The sequence below is a fragment of the Glycine soja genome, chromosome 9 (genome assembly GCF_004193775.1).
Source record: "Glycine soja cultivar W05 chromosome 9, ASM419377v2, whole genome shotgun sequence".
Classification (NCBI taxonomy): Eukaryota; Viridiplantae; Streptophyta; class Magnoliopsida; order Fabales; family Fabaceae; genus Glycine; species Glycine soja.
Genome location: NC_041010.1, coordinates 45,745,888 through 45,771,988, shown reverse-complemented (window position 1 = coordinate 45,771,988; position 26,101 = coordinate 45,745,888). Strand labels below are relative to the sequence as shown.

Below are 26,101 nucleotides of genomic sequence, written 5' to 3'. Positions count from 1 at the left end.
TTATGTATCACTAATATCTTATGCATTCTATGTGCAGGATGATGACGTTGCTTGGTGGTTTGATTCAGGAGCAACAAGCCATGTGTGCAAAGATTGTCGTTGGTTCAAGAAATTTAGACCAATCGATGATGGCTCTATTGTGAAGATGGGCAATGTTGCAACTGAACCAATCCTAGGATTAGGTTGTGTGAATTTAGTTTTTACTTCCGGAAAAAGTTTGTATTTGGATAATGTCCTATTTGTACCTGGTATTCGTAAGAACTTATTGTCTGGTATGGTTTTAAATAATTGTGGTTTCAAGCAAGTACTTGAAAGTGACAAGTACATCTTGTCAAGACATGGTTCGTTTGTTGGATTTGGTTATCGTTGTAATGGAATGTTTAAATTAAACATTGATGTTCCTTTTGTTCATGAATCTGTTTGTATGGCCTTGTGTAGTTCTATAACTAATATGACAAAATCAGAAATTTGGCATGCTAGATTAGGACATGTTCATTACAAAAGATTAAAAGATATGTCAAAAACAAGTATGATTCCTCCTTTTAATATGAACATTGAAAAATGCAAAACTTGCATGTTGACCAAGATCACTAGGAAACCTTTTAAGGATGTTAAAAGTGAGACTAAAGTCTTAGACCTTATTCATAGTGATTTGTGTGATTTGCATGCTACTCCATCATTAGGTCATAAAAAATATCTTGTTACTTTTATTGATGATGCATCAAGGTATTGTTATGTATATTTATTAAATACAAAAGATGAAGCTCTTGATAAATTTAAAATTTATAAGAAAGAGGTAGAACTTCATCAAAATGGGCTAATCAAAACTCTTCGTACGGATAGGGGAGGTGAGTATTATGATCTGGTTTATTTTCAATCTACTGGAATAATACATCAAACTACAGCTCCCTATATACACCACAACAGAATGGTGTAACCGAAAGGAAGAATAGAACCTTGAAAGAAATGGTGAATTTCATGTTATCCTATTCGGGTTTAAGTAAAGGATTTTGGGGTGAGGCTATGTTGACAGCCTGTTACTTGTTGAACCGAATTCCTAACAAAAGGAATAAGGTTACCCCATATGAACTTTGGCTAAGGCATATAGTCAAGTGTATAATGGGAAGTCTAGACACTTGGGTGTTAGACACAACATGGTTCGGGAGTTAATCATGCATGGTGTGATATCAGTGGAGTTTGTGAGAACTCAACATAATTTGGCCGATCATTTAACCAAAGGGTTAAGTAGAGATCTCGTGAAAAGGTCGGCTATGGGATTAGGATTAAAGTCCATCTGAAATCTCTTATGTTAAGATACCCAATTCTCATCTAATATGACATTAGGTGCTGAATTCAATGTGGAAAGCTTAACATGTAGAGATTGGAACACATCATCGAAAGTATCCCAAAATGTATGTGTTCGGTTCTGTAAGTTAAGGAGGTTGGAGTATAACTCCTCAATGGTTCTTTTGAAAAATTGCATTTGCAGGTGCAAGAAAGAAAAGAACTACCTATATAAGCATGAAGTTTAGCCGCTTCAAGAAGTTGGGACTTGGCTTTGATATACTTATGAAGGATAGGGACACAGGCTAGTAAACTAGTGTCGAGCAAGAGTAATGTTATAAACTATTGTGCAAATTATCTTCATGTATTCATTATGAATAGAAAGGGTTCAATCCTTAGTGACACCTTGATATTCGAATATTTGAAACGTGTAATTTGTTAAGATGAAATTCAATCGTCACGATATTTCATCTATGCAGTAGTTTGTTGTATGTTATGACTTTGGTGATTTGATCGGTAATTACACTAAATTGGGGGAGGTTTGTTGGACATTTTAGTGTAATTGATCTCTTTATTATGTTAAAATAAGAGTGCACGCTTGTTTTAATGTAATAACGAGATGTTCGGTTTAGGCAAATTTTGGAAGTTACATGGAAGTTACTAAAACTTCCATCAACGGTTGGAAGTTACATGGAAGTTACTAAAACTTCCATCAACAGTAATTTTTAAAAAGAAATAACTTTCATCAACCGTCAAAAACCACCTTTTCTTTGATCATAAATAATCATTCTGGTTCAGAAAGCATAACAGGTGACAAAACATACAAGACCAAAACAAAACTCTTGAATTATAATCTTCTGATTTTATCCGATTGAACAATTTTGGTTGAACCCTAAAATTTGATTAAATCTGAAAGTGTTATACACGACTTCAGATTTATCCAGTATTATCTCGATTTTCAAATTAACCAACAGGTACAACTACTGACACCAAAGAGACAGGCAGACAGCTACAATAAGAGACTCTACAACCCCACACCATTAGAATACAAAACGATTTTACATCATGCATTCTCAGCAATAAAATCTTCATGTTCCCCTCGTCATTGCCTTCTAGAAGACATTTTTATGACAAAAATTACATGATACAATGTCATATAATTGATGCTCCTAAACCACATAAAACATCTAGTCCAATGTCAATTATTTTTTCCAAATAGAACATAAATTGTATCATTACCAATCAGGAACATACAATTTTCAAATTAAAAATTCCTCACAACTACAAAAATATGAGTACAAACCCCAAGTCAATAATCATCAAGGGTGGATGGATAAGTGAGATTTATCAATTTGCAAAAGTCAGCTGGCTCTACTCTGCTGTTGGTACTTCCCATTCTGTCATTTTACTACTACAACAAAAATTAGATGAGCGACCATGAATCTGAAACATATATACACAGCACTAGTGTATATTCAACAAAGTGTGTCACCCACGCATTAAATCAATGTCCACATGGGAATTACGCATGTCCAACGGACGTGATGTTGACCAAGGACTTAGAGATGGGGGAGTTGGAGGAAGGTTTTGATTTTGTGAGATGCTATTCAGTGAAACTGGATTATGAACTCCCTGATGATCTGACTCCACAGCAACTTCTGCACCTTCTGAGGATTCCTTTTTCTTGTTCTTTGTCTTTGATCCTCCCCATAGAAAGCTCCCAACTACCACCTATAGTCATCACTAATTCAGTCTAGCCATCCAAAAGTATAACTAGGGGGATGGGAGCAGATCTAAGATCACATGGCCAGTTTGTTAAAGATTAAAAAAAGTTATTCTGATGTAAAATAATCTAGTGATTAAGTTTTAGAGATTTCAAAAGAAAGTATAAGCTAATTTATGTTTGTTTACAATCATAAAAATCACTTTTTTAAAAAGAATCAGCTGATTTTACGAAAAGCTATTCAAAATAGCTTCAGGTTTTAATCAGATTTTAGATTGTTTTCAGCTTCTGATTATTTTGAAAAACTGCAACAAACACATGAAAAACTTTCAAAAAGAAGTGATTATTTTACCAAAAACTGTAACAGGCCCTATATGTTTTATATTTGAGTAGCGGGGAAATTTTGATTTTTAACATGTTGGAATCAGAGATATGAATTCAAGAGATAATATTATAATATTTTATGGCAACACTAAGAATGCTGTTACCTGAACAGGGCTTGATGCAATAAGCACTCCACCAACTCCGCCGCCAATGACACGACCATCAGGACTAGCAAGGGACACACTCAATCCACCAGTTCGATTGCGTGAGCCACCATTTTCAGTGACCAAGTAAGAGCCTGACAGACACACTATCTCGAAGCGCCCCTATCAAATTCAGAAGTCCACCAACAATCATTATTATATATTATATATACATATGTATATATGAATAAGCTTATCATAATAGAGTTATGATTTGGAAAAAGGGTAAAAATAAAACAAAACAAGTGATACTCGTTAGTACAAAAGATTGGAATCCATGATTTTTACTAGGAAGACTAACAATTACAGATATTTTTCAATCAAATTATGTGAATAGGATGATCAAAGAGTTGGGGCCATGGCCATCCCTTAGGGTAAGGTGTTTAAAACCCTCATTTTAAGCTCCTGAAAAATATTTACTTACTAATAAGTAGTAATACTTTAAAAAAAAAAACAAGGTGAGTACAACGCTCACTTTAAGGTCCTGAAAAATATTTACTAATAATATTTTTCAAAAAATATATTAATTACTTCATATCTCTTTCTTTTCCCATATATGACCCTTCATTCTCTCCATTCGCTAACACCATTCTCTCTTTCCCCTTGTACACAGTTGTGTTTCTTTATTTTCCCCTATCTTTTCTTCTGCTGGGTAAAAAGCTTGCATATTAGGATTAAAAATGAAATTGATTACAATAATTTGATATGAAACTTTGCATTTCAAAAAGTTTGACAGATCAATTTTAAATCAAATTACAATAATCTAGTAAATTATTTTAACTAGTTTAAAAAGGTGTAACAAAAAAAAATGGTTTATAGAGGTCTTATCATAAAGTTTGCTTTAGACATAAATAAATGTTGGGGCAGCCCTGTTTGAAGCCCGCAGTTTCTCCCTTAAGTACCCACCAACCAAAAAAGGCACGGTAGCTCAGTCAAAATGATTCAATGGCAAAAGATTATTTTGTTTCATTCTTCCAATACATTAAAGTTTATTTGTGCCACTTAACCATATCATATGCATGCAAGTATGAACATACAATCTAAGGAATGTATTTATAAATTATTTATTCAACAAATATCATGCTTCAAGTCTTTCTTGAGAAGCAAAATGAAATTTTATTCAAATTGGAGTGAGAAAGAACACAAGGTGTACCCCTCCACTCACATAGTTTAAAACACGGTTTCAGTCAGTCTTGCTACAACACATGTTCGAAGGCTCATATAAAACAATTTGAAAAGTAGCCACAAAACAGTCTTAATTTGCAGTAGTGATACTGGTATCAACTTCCATGCGTGAAATGAATTCTTAAGGCATTCTGCTAACATAACAAAAGCATCTTTTAAAATCAATTAATCATAGTACCTCCATAAAGGATTGCCATTTGACTATGTGCAGTGTTCTGTATGCATAAAGGTGGGTATGGATGGGTCTTTATGTAATCCCAGTTCCATATGAACCTATAAGTGTATCTATATCAACACATACATAAAACTGAGAAAGTGCCAAACCTCGTATGTGACAGTGCCGCCTGAAGTTGATGGCTGACGAAGTGTGACAGTAGAGACAGCACCATTGGCTGACAAAATGCATACAACTCTAGGTCCCTGCTGAGAAAATGCCATGATTTTTGTTGCAATGTCCTACAGGGGGAAAAGTTCAGAAGAGTAATTCACCAATATTTACATAAATACCAGAAGATATGGCACAGTGCCAATCAATAATGCTTTGTTTTTGGCTTTGCCAAGTCTACTTTTCCTTTTAAGAGAGAAATAGTACAAACATGAATAACTGTTTAGGAATTAACATTTTAGTTATCATTATTTCAAGAGACCAATAGTACATAGTGCCACCTTTCTTGCCAAATATACCAAATTTTGGTTGCATAAATAATAAATAATTAATATATAGAGCTTCATGTTAAAAAGAGAACAAAAATACTGACAGAAATCACAGGGTAATGTTTGTTTAAATACATAAAAATATTAGGAATCATATAAATCTTATTATGTCATGAGTCTAGGCTTGTACTAGATATACTGCACTACTAGTACTTGACCAAGAATAACTAGTATAAATAGGTTTTTATTAAGCGAGCCAGAAATTATCGCATTCCATATCAACAATCATCATATAATGAAAATATCATTTAGAGCCTTGAACAAACAAAATAATATCATTCAGCCATATTTCTCCCTTCTCTCTTTTTCATCTACTCTCCCAACAATTATAATAAACATATACCACCAAAACAGAGAAATTTATTCAAATTCATAAAAATTATTCACGTACTTCTCCACTTGCAATGTTGATGATATGAGGAGTGAATCCCATCCCAGCTGAACCAGACATCAATTCACCTAGCAACAATTGAATAAACCAGTCAAAACATCAAAAACAAAAGTATATAAATCAATCATCTATAATCAGCCTTTACCGACAAATCTAAGTTGGGTTGTATTAGACATTCAGTAGTTTAGAGGGTGAAAATGCAGAATTTTGCAAACTTATGACCCATTATGTTAAAAGTGTCACCAAATATAGTTAAAATCCTAACTAGATAAGCAGTAATTTTCAGGTCCCATTAGGGGGACCACCAAGGATCCCACAAGTGGATCCTAGGCTTTACCAAAGAAAACAATAATCCGTAATATTCATCAAAAGAAATACAGTCTAACCAAGCAATAAGAAGCATACAGACCATAAGAATCCAACTGGTCATACTTATCATATTTTGTAGGAAGAAATAGAAATCTAAGGGCCTGTTCAAGAAAATGTTCTGTCTTCATTTCTTGTTTTCAGTTTTAATTACAAAAGTGACAAATTGTTTTCATTTTATTTTCTGTATTCAAATATTTATATAAGAAACAGTAAAAACAACTTTTTATTGTTTTCAGCATTTTCTAAACAAACCTTTGAAAATAGAAAATAAATTTAAAACAATGTGACATTGTTGTAATTAATTTTTTGTAAATAAAAGTAAAAAGAAAAAAGAAAACAAAAACATTATTTTCAAACCAAACAACTCCTAAAAATCTCATCAGTCATGCTAGGGTTTCTTTTACTTCATAAATGATGTCCTGGTGACATTCTTGTCATTTAGTGTGCATATTAGCATCCTTGCAACTTTGCTTATTACAAGTCTACAATTTTGTGAGCTTGTATTGTATCCCATGCTCAACCTATTATATTTAATTCAGATCATTTATCTCAAATATGCATAAACTTGTGTGTGTGTGTGCTTAGTTAGAATTTAGAACGTTTCAATTTGTCAATATAGTAAAATGTCTTTTATAAATAGCTTGATTATTATAATCTGAGTCAGTAATTACTGAATAAGGTAACAGTGTGTGTTTGGGAAAGATAAATTGTGAGTAAATGATTTTTTTTTTCAAAAGCGATAGGAACCTTGAAAATATTTATTTCTCTAAAATAAGCAAAACCAAACACACACAACTGTTTGTTGTCTACAATTTTACAAAAATAGTGAAAACTGGAAAGGTATAATGGTATACAAATACAAATAGATGACAATCACCCAATTTAATTAATCACATTTATAAATAAAAAAATGCATCTCTCTCTTGAGGATCAGAAAAATTTTAAATTCAAGGAAATTAATAATATATAGCAACCTGTGTTGGGATTTGAAAGTCATTGTTCATTCAGGTCATCATGATAATAATAGCATGTCAACATAAAAAATCAATCAATTAATATTCAGCTAGAAACTACTTTCAACCAAATAACAGTTGGATAAGGATCTGCCAAATTCCAAACCCATAAGCCTTCCAGCTTCAAATAATTATCATCTGTAACAAAAGAAAAAGCTAAAAAAGTCACATTGCAATAGAGATTTACCAAGAGAAGCCAATTGCTGTTTTTTCCCAGTCCCCGGGGGGCGCCCTCTGCCCCGTTTCTGGCTTTGTGACAAGGCTCCAGGATGGCTAGATGATGTTGGAGTTGGAGTCAATGCCAATGACACACTTCCATCGGTACCATATTTCCTAGGCCTTCCTCTCTTCCTTTTGACAGGTTCCCCTAGAGGTGCCCCAGTAGGAGCTCCCACATTGACACCATGGGCCGAAATTGCTGAAGATTCCAATGGCAATGTGGATCCAATGGTACCACCACCAATGCTGGATTGAAATGGTAGATTTGGATTAGACAGTGGACGCATATTAGGTGAAATATGTAACTCAGGTTGTCCTCCAGATCCAGGTATTCCTCTTTGCTGCATATAGTAAGACCCGGATAACGCCATTTGGTCCCCACGATCCATGCATTTACTTCGATTGCCTTCAGAATCTTTCACAAGAAACTTTGACACCCCAATATTCAGTACACCAAAACTTATCACCTAGCTCTGTTCCCAAATAGAGTATAGTGACAAATTTTGGAGGAAAAAAACACCAACACATCAGAATACCATAAAAAGTACGAAATCCAATGAGCAATGACCAACAAGAGTTCCAAAAAAGTGCTTAAATTACATCAGCTGTAAGTAACTGTATCTTGAGAAGAAGAACTATAAGTCCTTAAAATTAAAAAATACTGAAGCTTCCAGCAAATAAAATTTCTCATTGATGGCACCATATATAAAATAAACATATGAATCCACACATGTACAGGATAAAGCATAAAGTAGAAGATAGATCATAGAAAAAGAAGGAAAGCCAAGAAGGAATCAACACAACACAAGAGAACCACTCTCTAACCACAATATGGACATGTCTAAGAGAAGACAAAAAAAAAAAAAAAAAAAAGCTATGTACAGCTTACCAAACTACAAGAAACAACAAAAAAAAGCTTCATGTTGAAGATAGAGAAGGACCAGAAGAACATGAAAAAAGGTCCAATCTTACCAACACCCATCATAAACCTTAAACACCAAGTAATACAAGTGCCAACACCCAGAAAAATCACCACCACAAAATAGTACAACTGAAACAAAAAGAAAATGAAGGAATTACTCTAGGCCAATCCCAATGCCATACAAAGCTTCCAAACCCAGTTCCAAAAAAGAGTAGAAAATGCCATATCAACCCAAAGGGACCCCCAAATCACAAAGAATAACAAGTAAAACTTCAGCCACAATGGCTTTTCCATGGAAATATACAATCTTTGGATAATTGGGTCCATAATCACAACAGATTCAACGCCCCAAACACAGAAAAGGAGAATGCAACATGGGTTTCAAGTTTCAACGTGCAGATACAAAGAAAAGGGAAAAGGGGATCATACTAACATTTTAGGAACAGGATCAAAAAGCTGTGGTGCACATTCACAGTTCTACCTGTGAAGAAATGGAAGCTAGTGATTGATTCAGTTGAAAAAAAGTTCAACAGTTTCTTTTTTTTCTCTTTGGAAAGTGAAGAGTGGTGGCAGAGTTACACAGAGAAAGAGATGTGAGAGAACCACTGTGTCACTGTGTCAGTGCAAAGAAGCAAATTACTCCACAACAATGGAAAAAAGAGGGTAAAATGAATAAAAAAAGAAAGCTTCAAAATTGAAAAGAGAAAAAAAAAAAAGAAAGATAATCTTTCTTTTCTCTCTCAATATAATAACTCTTTTTGCAGTGTCTCAGCTGCAAAAGTCCTTATCTGGTTGCATATTTTTCTAGGGCTACCTTCTCTTTCTCTCTCTAAAAAAAAAGGTATTTTTTCACTTTCTCTCTCCTGTTTTTTTTTAGCTATGATATGATGAATTGATGACGATGCTCTGTGTGTGATGTTTCTGCCTTCTGGGATTTAAGAAAGGGGTTGAGAAGCAAACAAAAGTTGAACAGAAAAAGCACTTCTTCGTTTTGGATAATATTGAAATATTTTAATTTATTTTCTAATGACAATAATAATAGTGTATTTATTTGTTTTAATTTGAAGAATAAGAAAATTAAATGAAGAAAGAATTGAGATATAAAAATAGGGACCGTGGTGATGGGGAAGTTTGGGTCCATGGGGATTGTGATTTCTGAAGAGAAAAAAGGGGGCTATCTCTATCCACGCGCCCTGCTTCTAATCTACTGCATCAGTCCCACTCAGATTCGGGTGTTGCCTAAAAGCTTCGCCTCAATATCATCCAAAATATCTATTAGTATATCCAACTTTTGGAGAACAAATCATCAAAAAAATTATATATATTACTATTATTATTACTAAAAATGCCAAAAGTCAACTGTACAGGGACTTCTTCGGTTCAGTCATAGAAAATTTAACTAATTTACATAAGTTTTAGTTTTATTTTCCTCATTATATACTAAAAAAACTCAAAATGTATAGACTAACTTTATTTAGTATAAAAACTATAAAATTGAAAGGTATGAAGGTATTACTACTATTATTACTGTAAACATCAACAGTGAACTGTATAAACAGATTTATTTAGTATTAAAAATTTGTGCATTTTATTAAAAGGTATAAAATTTATTAAATTGTTAAGTTAAAAAATTATATATAAAAATCAAAGATAATATCATAAAATGTATAATACTTACGCATTTTACTTAATCAATTAAATTAAATTCATTTAATTTGTTAAGCTAAATTGATGACGGGACACATGTTTGTTAATCTTTATCTCATTAAGAAAGTGTAAAAAACATAAAAACATATCTAAATACTTGTAAGATTAAATCTCTTATTAATTTTATTAAATTGTGATATTTATATATCTTAATCTTTTATAACTTATTTTCACCTTTTTTTATATCTTTATTTTTTTTTATCATATCATAGATTACATTTATTTTTCTCCTCCTCCACTCCTGTTCACCCCAAAATGGAGTCAATACTAATATTATTTGATTATATCAATAAAATTTACTACAATTAGTTGATAAATAGAAAAGTTTCTTAAATTTATTGTCGGATGTTTGATTTCTCATTATGTACATAAAAAAGATTTTGTAGAGACAAAACTTACTCCATTCATGTCTTCATCACAAAAATATTATTTTACTAACAAGATTTAGAGACTAATTCTGATAATTAAGGAGTAATTAAGCAGGTTCTTCCTAGTTGATTTAAAAATGCACCAGCATGCATGGGATTGGTCCCAGACAGAGTAGGCGCGTGGCAGTTGGGGGCAGTGACAAAGAAAGGTGTGAGCTGACTGAAAACGGGTTAGGGCCACAACCGGAAGGAACATGGCTGACTTTGTGTGCATTGCATGTGATCCGAACCCCTTTCCATATTATGGCAATGGCCCATCCACCCCACAACCAACCTAAAATATCTATCAAAAGGAACCATAACTCTTCACCCACTTAACCTCCATCACACAAACCTCTTGGACAAAGAATCTCTTCTCTGTTCATATTCCCATCATCCCAAGGCCCACATCATCAATATCAATATACACATACCATCTCCACAAAAGGGTATGCAGTTTGTGTGATTTATATCAAAGAATTTTATCTTAGCCTTCTATTGTTTCTTGACATCTTTTACCAAAAACACACACACACACACACATCCAAGTACAAAAGTGAAATCAACTCCCATGTTAGGATGGTAATTGATTAAGTAAAAATCCCCCTTTGATGTCAGTTGTGGCAATTCACTTGTAATGTGACTAATGGTTAAAATTTCAAAGTCTAAGACATTGTTAGGATCATTTTCTGTGAACTATTTCTCATTCTAATGTTGGATGATTTCTCATGATTTTAATCTTAAGAGATGTCTCGGTAGATTAAGGGGAAATGATATTTTTAAACTTTTTTTTACCTTAACTTTTAAATAATATAAAAAAAAATTGATATGTCGAAACACATATAATTGATCGGCTTAGAATTATTTCACCTTTTGTAATAATATCGAGTTCGAATCCTACATACTTAATTGTATTAAATAAGTATTTAAAAGAAAAATTATCAGTATAATAATTCTTTTTAGCTTACGTAAAACTCTCTCTGATGATAAATAATTGTAATGAAAAAAAAATGACTTTGACAATGATATTACTATCATTCATGAACTTAAAGTAAAATGATACAAGATAATCTTAATTTAAAATAACATAAAAAGAGACAACCGTCCTCGAAGCAATATATATAAGTTTGAGCATTATTTTACGTACTTAAAACTGTTATTCTTCAAAAAAAAAAAAAAACTGTTATATTAAATAATGGACCATTGATATCAATGTATCTACCCTTTTGTTGACAAATATATTAAATTTGTCATAATTAGTAAAGTACTTTGAAAAAAGATAGTAAATAAGATAAAGATTTATAGATAAAAAATAGAAGATAAAAGATTTAAATTAAAAGATAATAAATATAAAAAATAGAAGATAGAAAAGAGATAAGATAACAAGAATAAAAGATTAAAATAAAAATAAAAAAAGATAAACTTAATATGTGATAATGTTGGGATCCTAACATGTCCTATTTGTTTAGGATGTATGATTTTATGATTTTTCTTTACTAATTCAGGTGATTCTATCATACCCACATCTTTGCAAAAATTCAATAAATAAAATACATTAAGTTCTAATTCTAGATGTTTGCTTTGACACATGAGCATAATAATGCAATCACTATATGTCTAGCAATCATTTTTATTATGATATTTTTTCTTCTTGTTTTATTAAAAGTTATCTTCTCCCAAGCATCTAACCCCTAAAATTAATGCATGCATACCTTCTTTAAATCTTATTTAAAAGTTATCCTCTTCCGATCATGTAACAAAAAGATTATGAAAAGATAAACAGAAAAGATCATAGGATAAGAGAAAACCCTGGTATTGTATCGATAAATAGTGAAGAGTACATCATACATCCGTTGGCTTTTAGGTCTGTCAGGCCCTAACTAAGGGTTTAGTCACTCATGGTCATTGAGGGCTTTATAATGGATGAGATACAAGAACTGATGGAATAAGAGGGGGGAAAGAAGAGAAGGAAGTAGATGAAACCCCTAGTAGAGACGGTTGTATCGCGCTATCATTATGCTTGACCTGACTCCCTTGATTTTTCTCTCTTTTAATCCATCATTTTCATATTTGCAGGTCATAAATAATAAAAATATCAATCCTTATCATTTACGTAAAAAATAACTATTAAATAAATATTTTTAATATATTTTTATTATCAAAATAACTCATATTTAATCAAATTTCTTTTATCCAGTTACTTGAATAAAAAAAAAAGACCTCAATCGCTACTATAAAGTGAAGGCATAATTAACAAAATTATTGATTTGACCCACGTGGATCATATAATTAGATTCCTCATCCAAATATGGAATTACTTGAATTCTCAGTTTATAGTATAATATAATAATTTCGTAACTTCGGAAGACATCTTTAATGTTTTTATATTGCATTTGGACGACTTAATTTGTCCACGAGCAGATCTAAAGTTGTCCTTATTAGTACTTATGAACTCCTTTTTTCTTTTTCTTTTTTTTTACTATAATGGCAAAATATATATGAAATCATTGTCCATATATATTTATGGTTGTTCCGGAAGATTCGTATAATATATCTTGGGGATATAATTCTAATTCTCTGTTTATTTTATAATAACATCCTAACTTCGAAAAACATCTTTAATGTTTTTATATTACATTGGACAACTTATCTTGTCCACGAGCAAATCTATTGTTGTCCTTATTGGTACTTGGGATTTGGGAAAACCTTCTACTTTTCTTCTTCTTTTTTTTTTTTTATCACCTCTGACAATGACGAGGTTTTCATTTTATAATTCTGGCTAAATTTCTTGCAAGTTACTATACAACTCTTTTTAATATGTTCATTTTCTTTTTTCGAACTGATTTAATGTGACAACCAAATTACAACCAAGACACACTCAATTTATTTTTAATTAAACGCATTTTTAAATTTAGTTGTTCTTTAAGTGTTTGTGGGTTAATGAAATTTTCAAATAATAAGTTTTTATAATTTAAAAAAGTAATACTCAAGCCCATAACTTTTTTAAGATTTTGAGTAAGTTCTTACTCATTAATAATTGGTAATTTTTATCAATATTAAATTTTAATAATTCATTTAAAAAATCAACAAACACAAGAATACTAAATATATTATGTATATATGAAGTAAACTTGTATTTTTTATTTGAATATTTAAATAAGTCATTATAATTTAATAGAAAGTTACATTTGATGGAAAGTAAAGGTACATTTTTTTTTAAATGGAATTTATGGGATGTTCATTAAAATTCCAAGATATAAAAACTTATTTAGAAAATAACAAAATAATAAATTCCTGTCGAGTAACTTATTTTGAAAAAGTAAAATCTTAGATCCCAATTAAAAATAAAATCATAATTTCATACTCACCATATTACTCTTTTTTATACAGAAACTTGCTCAAATCATTTCATTCCCCCGCTTGAAGTTGGACACCTTGTTTTGAGGGATTCTTTTAATTAGTATCCTGGTAGCAAAACATAAATAAAATCATTTCATTCATTTTATTAGAGGTTATGTTTGCTAAAGGTTATGTTTGATAAAGTTAATTAAAAAGTTAGTTGAAAATTGAAAAGTTAGCTTATTAAATTAAAAATATTTGATAAAATTAGTTGTTGAAATAATTAAAAAATATAAAATAACAAAAAATAATAATACCATAATTTATTTTAAAAAAATAATATATAAATCAATAAATATATCAAAAATAAAAGTGAAAGAAATATAAAAAAAATTAAAATTTAAAAAAATGTTACTTCAAAGATTAAAAATTAATTAAAATATTTTGTTAAAGATAACTAAAATAAGAATATTTCTAAATTTTTCTACATTATCCTCCGATATAAATCTTTCTATTACTCTTTTATGGTAAATAATAAATAATAAAGATTTGTTGAAGAATTTAGTAAGAAGATATAACATTACTCATAGATTAATTTTGCATAGAGAGACAGAGAAATATAGGAGGAAAAAATAGTCACATAAATAGTCGGTGGAGTTAGAAAAACTTTGCTAAAAGTCAAAGAAGATGAATAGTCACATAAATGTGATTTCCGCAAATGGTGCATATTAAATGTGAAGCCACTGTATTTGTGGCTAGACTTCAATATTTCACATTGAATGCCGGAGATAATTATTCCTTTTATTTGAAATTTTAATACATGTGATAGGAATTAGGATTATGTAAAAGTTGGTATTAGTATTTTTTTAATAAATAATAAATAGATCTCTAAAAAAATAAACAATAAATAGATAAGATTCTATCGAGCTTTTATAAAGAGATCATAAGTATAAGTTTACATACTTTTGTTTGTTATTATTTAATTAATATTTATTCCATTCTTAAATATATAAAAATATTTTTAATTTTATTTGTGTCTTTTAACAAAACTATTTTAAGTTGTGTTTTATATTAATTATTTTTTTACTCAAATACCTTTTATTATTTTACAATAAATATTATATATTTAAAAAATAAATACATTATCTTTCTTATAAAGATGAAATAAAAAGACAAGCACATTGATTAATGAAGTGTGGAAGTAATTAAGTGGGAAAAAAAAGATTATAAGTCTCAATAAACTTAAGAGTAATTTTAGTTAAATAATACAAATTGTTAATAAATATAATGCTATTAATTAATTATATTATATTAACTAACTTTTTAAAAATATATAAATTAGTTAAAACAATATTATAATTAATAACGGATGGATGGAGTAAACAAAAAATCATAAGTATTCATTACGAACAAAAATTGATATTTTGTTGGTCATTTTATTTAATAAGTTTAAGTATCAACACCAAGTAAAGAATGGGGGTATAAGTCATGTCACAAAATTCTTGCGCACGTATAGTTTTCGTTTAATTATTTTTATCATCGAGTAATTTCAAATCTTCTAATGTGTATTCCAAAATTTCATATTTCCATCATGCATAACGCTAAAAAGTTTTGACAAAACAATATATACGGTACAGTATAATACTGAATTTGTGATTAATTAGTTTGACTAACTCAAATATCAAAATCAAATTAAGATCACGGAGGAGAAGGGGACTGTAGACTGAGTGGACCAATATCATATTTTGGTTGCATACTGGAGAAGATACGCAATTGAATATGACAAAATTAATACATCTACATCACAGAAATGAAACTAAGAGAGCAGTGACTTTGGATAAGAAAGTAATGGAACCTCAATAAAATAATCGGGCAAATTATTATTATTATTTTCAATCATCCGTTTTGAGTGTGAAAAAAAATGTAGAGAATAAACAAAGTTATATAAGGTGGAAGTTGAAATGGCTAACATATGTTGGCTGATGAAGCAAATTCCACCCTCTACCTGTTGAGAGGAATAAGTGGTGTCATATATAGTAAAGAAAAAGGTTTCTAAAAGAATATGAGTATTTCGTTGACTCAGTTGTTATAATTTCATAATTTGTTAGGAATTCCATCCAAATCTTTCTTTGCTAATAATAACTAAGCAAAAGAAATTCACCGTTACAACTTACTAGTACAAGTAATTAACAATCACCCAATCTATAAAAGGACGAGAGCTACCACTCCTTTAATGACGATACAACTATAATTATAGCTACATAATGACTAATAATTAAAATGAATTGTCATGGATCAACCAAATGAAGAAACATATTTGTTTTCTCAAAATAGTAGTTTGTCTGATAAATTCGCCTATATATATACTGGCCTAAGATACTATGATATAATTATAACTGCACTTTAAATAATTAAAGCGTGTAAAATTAATATTCTTGGACTGAATACATTCGCTAAAACAGTTGTTTAGGCTTCGGAGAATAGGAAAAAAGAACAACCTGATTATTTCAAAGCTAGAAATTAATTTATTCTGGTAGAAAAAAATATTTTCTTTCGTAGTAACCAAAACACGGATTCTTGGACAAATTAAATGGAAGTTCAGCACTAATATATCAATTCATCATTTTCAAATAAATTGAAACTGCACAAATATATGTATACATATAAATACAACTACAGTTCTGCTTACTTTAAAATATTTGATTTGATGTGATGCACACCATTTTTTTTATATGTTTCTGTTCCAAACAATTATTCTTAATAATATAAGTGCTAAATTTCATGATTTTATTTCACTTAGTTAGTTATGCCTTTAAGAGTACTACACGCATGGTGTTAAAATTCTCAAAACCCTCTTATATGATGCTGAGAATTGATATGACTAGCATGTCAGTGTAATTGTTTGTACAGTATTCAATATTGTCGTCTTTATGATGAGAACAAAGGCATATATTGTTGATGCATCGTACGAGAGAAATAAACACCAATGTCATGTTGAGATACTGACATACGAAGAAATTGTGTGTTAATTAGATCCTCTACGTACAGTTATGTAAATATCTAGTGCTTTGATTTGATTTATTATATAATAGTTTTATCTTTTAAAATTTAATTTAATAAATTTCAAGAGTAAGATTTAGATCTGTACACCCTACAGTTCATTTTGAAACTGCTTTGTTAAGTTTGATAACCAAGATTCTAATTTTTTATTATTATTTGTATAAATAAAGACTTTTTTTTTGTAAAATAATAAAATTTGCTTCCATATATATTTTTAATATTTCAAAAGGAATTAGTATCCATAATCTAATAAGTTCGGAAATAATATTATGTGTTCGATCAAAGAGAAAGACAAAAAAAAAAAACTGAAGGAAAGAAATAGGATTAATAACGCATTTTGTTGATTTGATTGAAAATAAAAATGATAAGAGGTGGAAAACTTGACTTTAAGAAATATTTTTTTTCTATTTTCTCTTTGACATAAAATAGTGCTACTGTATAAAAAAAATAGTACGAGGATGTTGACAGGAGATGAGTGGTCCGTATCTCTTTAAGGCACAAGTACCGTTATAAGATTTTTTTTCTTCTAAAATTTATCTAATTCAATTTCAAAAGTTAAATTAAGGGATTGATTGAGATAATTGCTTCCTAGTTCCTACGTAGATATATTACTTTGTGGTACAGTACTCATACAACTAGTTAATATGAAATATATAGCATATTTGCAGAACTCAATATTTCGAGTATTGTTTCTCGTGGTCAAGCTCAATAACTCACAAGGCAAAGAGATATATATTACAAAACCACACACGTCTATCATTCTAACATCATTGTACTATGAATTTCAACAAAAAAACACAATGATTAAGGATTATAAGCAGAGAAGGCAGTACATGCGAATACGTTTATCCTCAAATAGTCATTTATAACTTAAATGATCAAGTTTTATATTCAACATTTTTCATCTTAAATTGAATATAAAATTTTCACATATCATTATAAAAATAAATATAATGAATTTAATTAACATTACTTCATAAGATTAAATAATATTAATATAATTATTTCTCGTAACTAATTAATTTTAGGAGAAAATAAGAGAGAGACTGAATAAGATTAATTTCCATGTATCTCTAAAAAAATAATATCTAAACAAGCTCAAAATTCTAAAATGAATCCATTTTGACCTTCCGTTTTACCTAACAAGGAGCCGTTGGTGAGTAGAAAGATCTCTATTCTCTAATCTCTTTCTGCATGCACGATTAAATCCGAAAAGAAAACAACACCATGTGGGTGTGATATGACTGCACTGGATTGGTCATTGAACCACCAAGCAACACACATTCAACAATCTTTTCATTTACAGAACTTTTCCCCTCTTCCACAAACAATGTCCACTTCTGCACAGACGCCACACAGCAAAATAATTACACTACGCTTAAAATGATGGCAAAAAATAAGTGTTTGTATCAATATATAACATTATGAGAATTGTGATTCTTACATGAATTCTTTACTCGTTGGCGAAATGATAATTTTGATGAACATGTATCTTACGCTGCATTGCTACAATTAGGCATTCCCATTGATGTAATTCAGCTATAATGAGATTCTTCTCTGATGTAAAACAGTAATTGGATGATATTGTTAATGTCACTTGTGATTACAACCAATTTTGTTTTGCACAATATCTCAATAATGTTTTTTTAATAAACAAATGTCTCTATATTTTAATAATTTACAATTTGTTTTGTAGATGATATTGTTTTTACCCGTTAATTAAAAGTACCAACATTCGTTGTCAAAGATGCACGGATTTATGAGCTGGTGAAGTGGTGATCCACGCTCATATGGTCTGTTTTTGTATTGAAGCCTACGATAGATGCAAGGGAGGATATGGGTTACAGTCATTATTGCCTCTTGTATTAAGCCGATTTTAGTGGTTGATTTTGAAATATGCATAATAATGTATAATATTTTTTAAGGAATATATATAATAATTTTTATTACTGTATATGGATAATATCTTATAAAACACATGTAAAAGATATGAGTATGAATAAAAAAAAAATGTAAAAGTTATGAGTATGAATAAAAAAAAAAGAAGGAGGACCGCGGGTGGTGCTGGAGGGGCTATTGCCTTGTGCACCCAACACAATTGCTGACACACTCAACACAACAGCGCGATTCCAATACTATTTTTCCGTAAAGCTGATATGGATTGGTTAGGCTTATGAATTTTTCAATCCTGTGACTTTCGCGTTATTAACACAACATTCTAACCAACTGAATTACTAGACTAATTATGTTATAAAATAATTAATATTGCTATATGTAACACTAAAATTTTTTAATGTATATTTAATGCGCATGTAAATTTAAATAATAAATTTTATGTCAATTAATTTTGATCTAATAATTTAGATAATAATGGGCCACTTATGGATTGACCAATGCATACGAGGCTTATGGATTATCCAATATGTATCAGTTTTACTGAAAGGCAAAATGAGAATTGCGCAAGTTATGCGGGGTATACCAGGAATTTTCATGGTACGCATAGCAACACCCTGTGCAGGGCAGAAAAAAGGTCTTAATAAATGGATCCATTTCTAAAATTTTGGGCCTAGGTGAAGGCAATTGCTTTATATACACGCTTTTTGTTTGGTCCACCCCCAGAATTTGTAATGTCTTCACCTTACCCTTCTTCCTCGTTCACTCTCTTATTTTCTCCATCTTCCTCTTCACCGCATCACACCTTTGCCGCTTCCCCGTCCCTCTGTCACTAGTGCATCCTCCTCACCCTTTGGATTTGAGATTCAGAGCTATGGTTTCATAATTTTGAATTGAGTAATCCAAAATACATATATAAATAATGTATTTTGGATTACTCAATTCAAAATTTATTTTGTGACACTAGTTGATCTTAGTCTTCTTAATTAGATGAGGTGGTTTAAGTAATTTTACATATTTTTTAAACTTCTTGCATTGTGAAAGTTGCAACCATTACAAGCATTGTTAATTTGGATTAAACACTTACATGTTTGACTTCATCATTAATAATTTCTTCAAAAAATGTCATTTTCTATTGATACAAAACTTAGATTCTATATATGTTCATTTCAAGTAGCTACTTTTTCGAGGAGTTTAAAGCAAATACAAAACTATTTTCTCTATAATTAAATTTTCAAATAAGTTATAAGAGCTCTTGAATAAGTTACTGTTGTAATAAGACTTCATTTTTCAAAAAGATAAAACCCTCATATTATAATCAATGAGAATTCATTCTTTATGTAATACATTGATCACTTAATGATCAAAAGAACTGTTCACAAACAATAAATATAACCAATTTAAAAATATTTTTTTAGCATTTGTTTTTCATTTCATAGCATTTTTTTTCCCAGAATTAGCAATAATTTAGTTTTTGTTCTTTAAATTTACTTTTGTCCCATAACTATGGTGTCCAGGTATGATTTGTGCGAAGTAGATCTCAGCCTATCCTGTGCCATGTATGATTTTGTAAAAAATAATGTTGTACTTAAGATTAGAGAACTAATTAACCAAGTTTAATTATTTCAAAAGGTAAAGATAAATGAAAAACAAAACAAAATTAAGCGGTACAGTAACACTAGTTATGACCAGCAATTTTGCTGAAAACAAAATGCTTGGCCAAGTATTTTTTTAAATTTATTCAACTAGATGTTTATTCCATGCATACATGGAAGCAAATGATACATTAAATATATTTTTTTAATTTCTTAATAATGCCTTAAGGGAACTAATTAACCTACTAGTTTTTATTCATTCAGTAGTTATTTATTGACATACATCATACTACATGAAAACAAAGGCTAGCTAGTGGTTACAAGGTTCATAACAGAAGTCGGTTGTGTCAACGCAACGACACTGTGGGTGAATGCAAAGGCATACTTTGCAGGCTGAGTGACATGTTATTCCAACATCTGCACAGTAGCATTTGGGAGGGATTGATTTTGAGCAATAACATTTATCACAACACGCTTTGGTTGTGGATTTGATATAGTAGTTGTTGGCATCACCGCTAACAGTGATTGCAGTGAATCCCAAGAGCAAAAGCAATATTGAAGCAATAACTTTCATGCTCAACCCCATCTCTCTTACCCTCTCTAGTCTCTTCTACAATACAAACTGTAATGTCTATTCAATCTTTTACCATGAGAATTAATGAATATCAGCATTTCAATGGGTCTATTTATAAATGGATTTTGATGGGGTTCAACCGTTCAATTCAAGTTTTGTTAATTAGTTTTCCAAAATATGCGTGTTTTTATTAACACTAAAAAATTAATTAGGCTCTTAAGCTCTTTGGAGAATTACCCGTTCGTCATTAATTATTATGTTGAGAATCTTGCTCGGCAATTTATGAACTTTCTTTCCTCTTCTTCTTTTTTTCTTTTTTCTTTTTATTAAACCCAGTATATAAGATTATATATTGCTTCTTGAGTACGTAAGTCTGGGTACGTTACTTGATTATATATTATTCGTATAAAATTTAATTTAAATATTATATGTATATATGATAACTAGCCTTTGAAACATATATATAGAACCAGAAAAAATTGTTAGAGCTAAAATTTTAACATATACTAACATTTTTTAACAAAAATATGAAAACCAAAATTAATAATGACTAAATGTGTTTTAATCTTCGTAAAATCAGCAAGTTTTGATTTAAGTTTAGAAAATTTTAGAGGTGTCACACATGATAACATAGTATAAAACACATCAATTGCCGGCTAAAATAATCACTTTATCTTTTGTTAAACAACATAAAAATAGTTTACGAGTGTCACATAATATAGAGATAAAAAACAATGATTTTAGATTTTTAAGAGATGAAAATTAAAAAATATTTTTTACAAAAGGACTAAAATCAAAATTCATTAATTTTATAAAAATTAAAAACATATTTAAGTCTAAAATCTATAATCAATGTAATATACGTATTTATGTTATTAACGTACCAAAAATCTTGACATAAATAAAAGAATCTTAACATAAGTAAAAATATTTATAAAACTATTTCGAAGAAATCCAGAATACAAAAATAAAGCATATTTTTTCTATCAATAACTATTGTTAATAGAATTAAAATCAATTAAAAACCAAATTAAATCTAAAATGAAAAAAGCATCGCCGAAATATTGCTAAAGCATACAGATTTCAATATTTTATAAGTGTAAACTAATACTTGGATAGCTTCCGATGCACACCAAACATTTCTAATAAATAAAAAATTATTATTTTACATATTTTAAATTTTGACTTGATACAAAATATATAAAAAATAGTAAATAATTATTTTCGTTTTTGAATGTGCATAGACCACTGATAAATTCATCTCCGAAAAATGAAAAATCAGATTTTAATCTTCGAAATTGAAAAAAAGTACAACAAATTTATCTATACGTTGACTATATGGCACAAAAATGAAAAAGTCACAAAAATGTTAACATGACTCCTAAATAAATTGGACTAAAATATCAGTTATCATTTTTTTTAGACCAAAATAACAAGAATTTTTGTTGGACCAAAATGTTAATACATTTTTATTGAACTAATTTATCACATCTTAAATTTGGTTTCAATAAAATATAATTTATATAATTTAATATTTATGACTTAAAACAAACACCATGACCAGACGACATGCTATAGGCCAAGTATTATTTTTTATTAAACATTTGATTTATTCCATGCATACACGAAAACAAAGCCTAAGTGGCTTTGATTCACATCATGGTTACTGAAACACATGCTCATTCTGAGTGAGCTTTGTCTTCAGAGGAGTCACATTTGTCATAGCAGAAGGTGGTTTGATCCAAACAACGACACTGAGGAGGATATGATGCCGTACAGATGCAAAGGTTGCAAGCTGAGTGGCATGTTTCCCCAAAATCGTGACAATGACATATGGGAGGAATTGATTTGGTGCAAGCACATGCATCACAGCATGCTGAGGTTGTCGATTTGAGGTTGTAATTGTCACCTGCAATGATGAAGGATCCTGGATTAATGGAACGAGAACGAGCATCGACATTGCTTGCAGTGAAGCAAATGAAGAGAAACAACAAAGCTACCTTCACCAACACCAGCTTTTTCATCTCCATCTCTCTCACTTTCTCTATTTTTATGTGTAATTCTGATTCTTCTCTTTTTCTCTTATTTTCTGAAGAGTTACGTAGATCTATATATTTCTAGAATGGATGGTATGCAATATTTTTTTTTAATTTTCTCTCAAAATTTTCTTTTTTATTATTACTTCTCTTTTTTCGCTTGTAATTGTCGCCATGCATGTTACACTTGGAGGAGTTGCTGGTTTGTCACGATAAGCATATATCGAAGAATGTTGAATTATTGCTTGGTAATTGATGAACTTTATTTCCATCCATTAATTAAATTGAGGTACACGTGATGTTCGAATAAGTTCGAAGATAGCAGACTAGAGTGGCACCACCTATTATATGGCACACGTGATGTTGATGGTAATGTTATTTTATACCTGATATTTAATTTAATTTGCACATCAAAATTACTTGTAAATATCACTTTCGTTCTTTTAAGGTTGTTATAAAAATCAAGAAATATAATTAAAAAGATATTTTAATAAAATAGTTGAAATATTTTTTTATGTTATTCTATTTTATTTTCATACTATAATAAATGTAGGTGTAAATTAATTAAAAATTAAGAGATAAGTAAGTGCATTTTCAATAGGTAAAATTTAAGCAACTCATATAGAGTTCTTTATTGTATTGTATGTTAATTGGTTCTTACAATGCTACATTATAATTAAACAATTTTTATATATTTTGTTCTAATGATATAATTGTAAGCAACTCTTAAATTATCATCTTAAATAATCTTTAAATGGTAAGAAAATATGTTTTACTCATAAGTAATTAGAGCTTAATTTTAAATTAACAATCTAATATGTGTCTAATATGACACATAAATTATCTCCAATGATACAAAAAAACCAAACAATCATGTTCTGTTTATATCAATTACATATCATGTTTAACCAATTGAACTAGATCCCTTTAATAAATATAACCAATTGAACTAGATCCCTTTAATAAATAAAAGAAGGGTTAACAACACATTTTATCAATTAGTACCTTAACATTAATAAATACAAGGAAAAAACAGGTATAAAGCAAAAAATAACTCATCTAATCTAAATTATAAAATTTTATTTTTGCCCTCATTTTCTTTTCTCTTTACCAAAAATAAACAGAGCAGATACACAGGAGACAACAGGGGCTTTAGCCCCCCTCCCTCAAACTTTTTAAAATTATTTATATAATATTCTTTTTGTAAAAAAATTTATTAATAATTTATAATAAAAATTAATAATATATACTAATTAATAATAATATACTACTTCTAGTAAAAATAAAAATAAATAATACATACTAATTAGTATATATACTGTAAAAATAAAATAATATACTGTTTAATAAATCTGATAATTAATTTCAAAAATTATATATTAATTTTTTTAATACTAAAAAATACTAATTTTTAAAAATATATATTGCCACTAATTATAATCTAATGTAAAGAGATATATATTCACATTAATGAGTCTTATTTTTATATGACTTTTCATCCATTATTATGATCTAGGCTAATTATGTTTTACTTATTATTATAAGTCTCATTTGTTTATATATATATATATATATATATATATATATATATATAATTATTAACATTACATTATAAACATATTTTTATATATTATATATAATTGCTGTAAAATTTGATAACTTTTACCATTATTATATCTTGAAAAAAAATATAGAAGTCATTATTTATTAAGTATTTTTAAATACATGTATTTTCTTATTGTATAATTTGAAATAAAAAATAATTTTAATTTTACATATAAAACTAATAAGTAATTTTATAAAAGTCATTATTTATTAAATAGTTTTTAAAGACATTTATTTATCATAACTTAGATATTTAAAATAAAAAAATCTAGCCCTTTTAATGGTTTTGTGGATCCATCCCTAAAATAGGGTAAGGAAATGGGTTCTTGTTTGTAAAAGCAACCATAGCATGCTCTCTTCCTTCTCAGGTCCTCTCTCTTCCTTCATTTTTTGTTTTCTGTCAAATTTGGTTCACCTTGCGTTCAAAGAATTGAATTTCGTAGTAGATTTTATTACTAATGTTGGTGTGTTTATTTGGTATTTTGATTAAAAGAAAAAAAACCTTTGGCGCGTTTCCTTTCGGGGATTGAATTTTGTAGATTCTTCTTTTTGTCCTTTCTAATTGTTGGTTAGTCCTCAAATATTGTTTTTAAACCATATACTTTTTAATTTTAAAACGATAATCTATGCTAATAATAAGGAGAATATTTTCATTTGGTGTTTATATTTGGAACAATTTTATCCTTAAATTATTTCTTAAATTTTTATTTTTTTCTTTTAATCTACTGTTAACTTTTCACTACCTTTGTATTGTTAGTTTTTTTTATTCTGTCATTTTTATTAACTGTATTTAATTTTTGATCTTTTTATTATTTAAAAAATTTAGAATGTTTCTCTTTTCCCAGTAAATATAATGATAATTAAAAATCATCATTATTCACAAATAAAAATCGTGAAAATTTACAACTTAACAAAGTCAATCTAATTAGATAAAAAAGACTTATATTGAAACATCTTAAAAAATTAGAGAACCTAATTATTAAAACATTAAAAAATAAAGGAGCTTAATTAATTAAGCATTTAAAATAATTAACTAAAGAATCAAATTGATAATTAAGCCTATAAAAAAAGAGGTTGTACTTATAATTTGAGAACTAATAATCAACTAATATGAAATAAAGATAAATGGAAGAAAAAAAAATAAAAATAAACCAAACACACTAAGACCAACAATTTGCCGAAACCAAAATGCTTGGCCTAGCAGATTTCATTCAAAAGGTTAATTATTCCATTACCGTGCATTCATACACGGTAAACAAACCCTAATTAACGTACCTAATTGGCTTTGGCTCATATCTTATTCACAGTTAGGAGGCCATTCAAAATGACAACGACATATATACTTGGCATTCTGGGTTGCACCTTGTTTCTGTGGCTTTGACATAGTGATGAGAATCACCCTCGGTGAAGGAACTTGGATCGAACTGAGTAGCATCCACAGTGGTTGCAATGAAACCCTAACAGCAAAAGCAACAAACCTACCTTCAACTCCATGATCTCCCTCACTAATTTCTCTCTGAGAATAAACCTATTCTGGT

General features: G+C 29.3%; 1 protein-coding gene across 4 annotated transcripts; it reads right to left on the bottom strand.

Annotated features, from left to right (window-relative positions):
* Nucleotides 1-2,294: 2,294 nt before the first annotated feature.
* On the bottom strand, nt 2,295-9,324 carry LOC114425233 (AT-hook motif nuclear-localized protein 9-like). Of its 4 annotated transcripts, none has more exons than XM_028392065.1 (6): nt 8,781-9,257; nt 7,394-8,476; nt 5,825-5,892; nt 5,044-5,175; nt 3,496-3,657; nt 2,295-3,015 (listed from the first exon to the last, which is right to left on the bottom strand). In XM_028392065.1, the coding sequence occupies exons 2-6, from the start codon at nt 7,812-7,814 to the stop codon at nt 2,773-2,775; spliced, it is 1,026 nt and encodes a 341-aa protein (XP_028247866.1). In that variant the 5' UTR covers nt 7,815-8,476; nt 8,781-9,257; the 3' UTR covers nt 2,295-2,772. The 4 variants fall into 4 exon arrangements, with proteins under 4 accessions (XP_028247866.1, XP_028247867.1, XP_028247863.1 ...); XM_028392066.1 differs by having other exon boundaries at nt 7,394-7,898; nt 8,829-9,257; XM_028392062.1 differs by having other exon boundaries at nt 7,394-7,898; nt 8,781-9,256.
* Between the last annotated feature and the right edge of the window lie 16,777 nt (nt 9,325-26,101).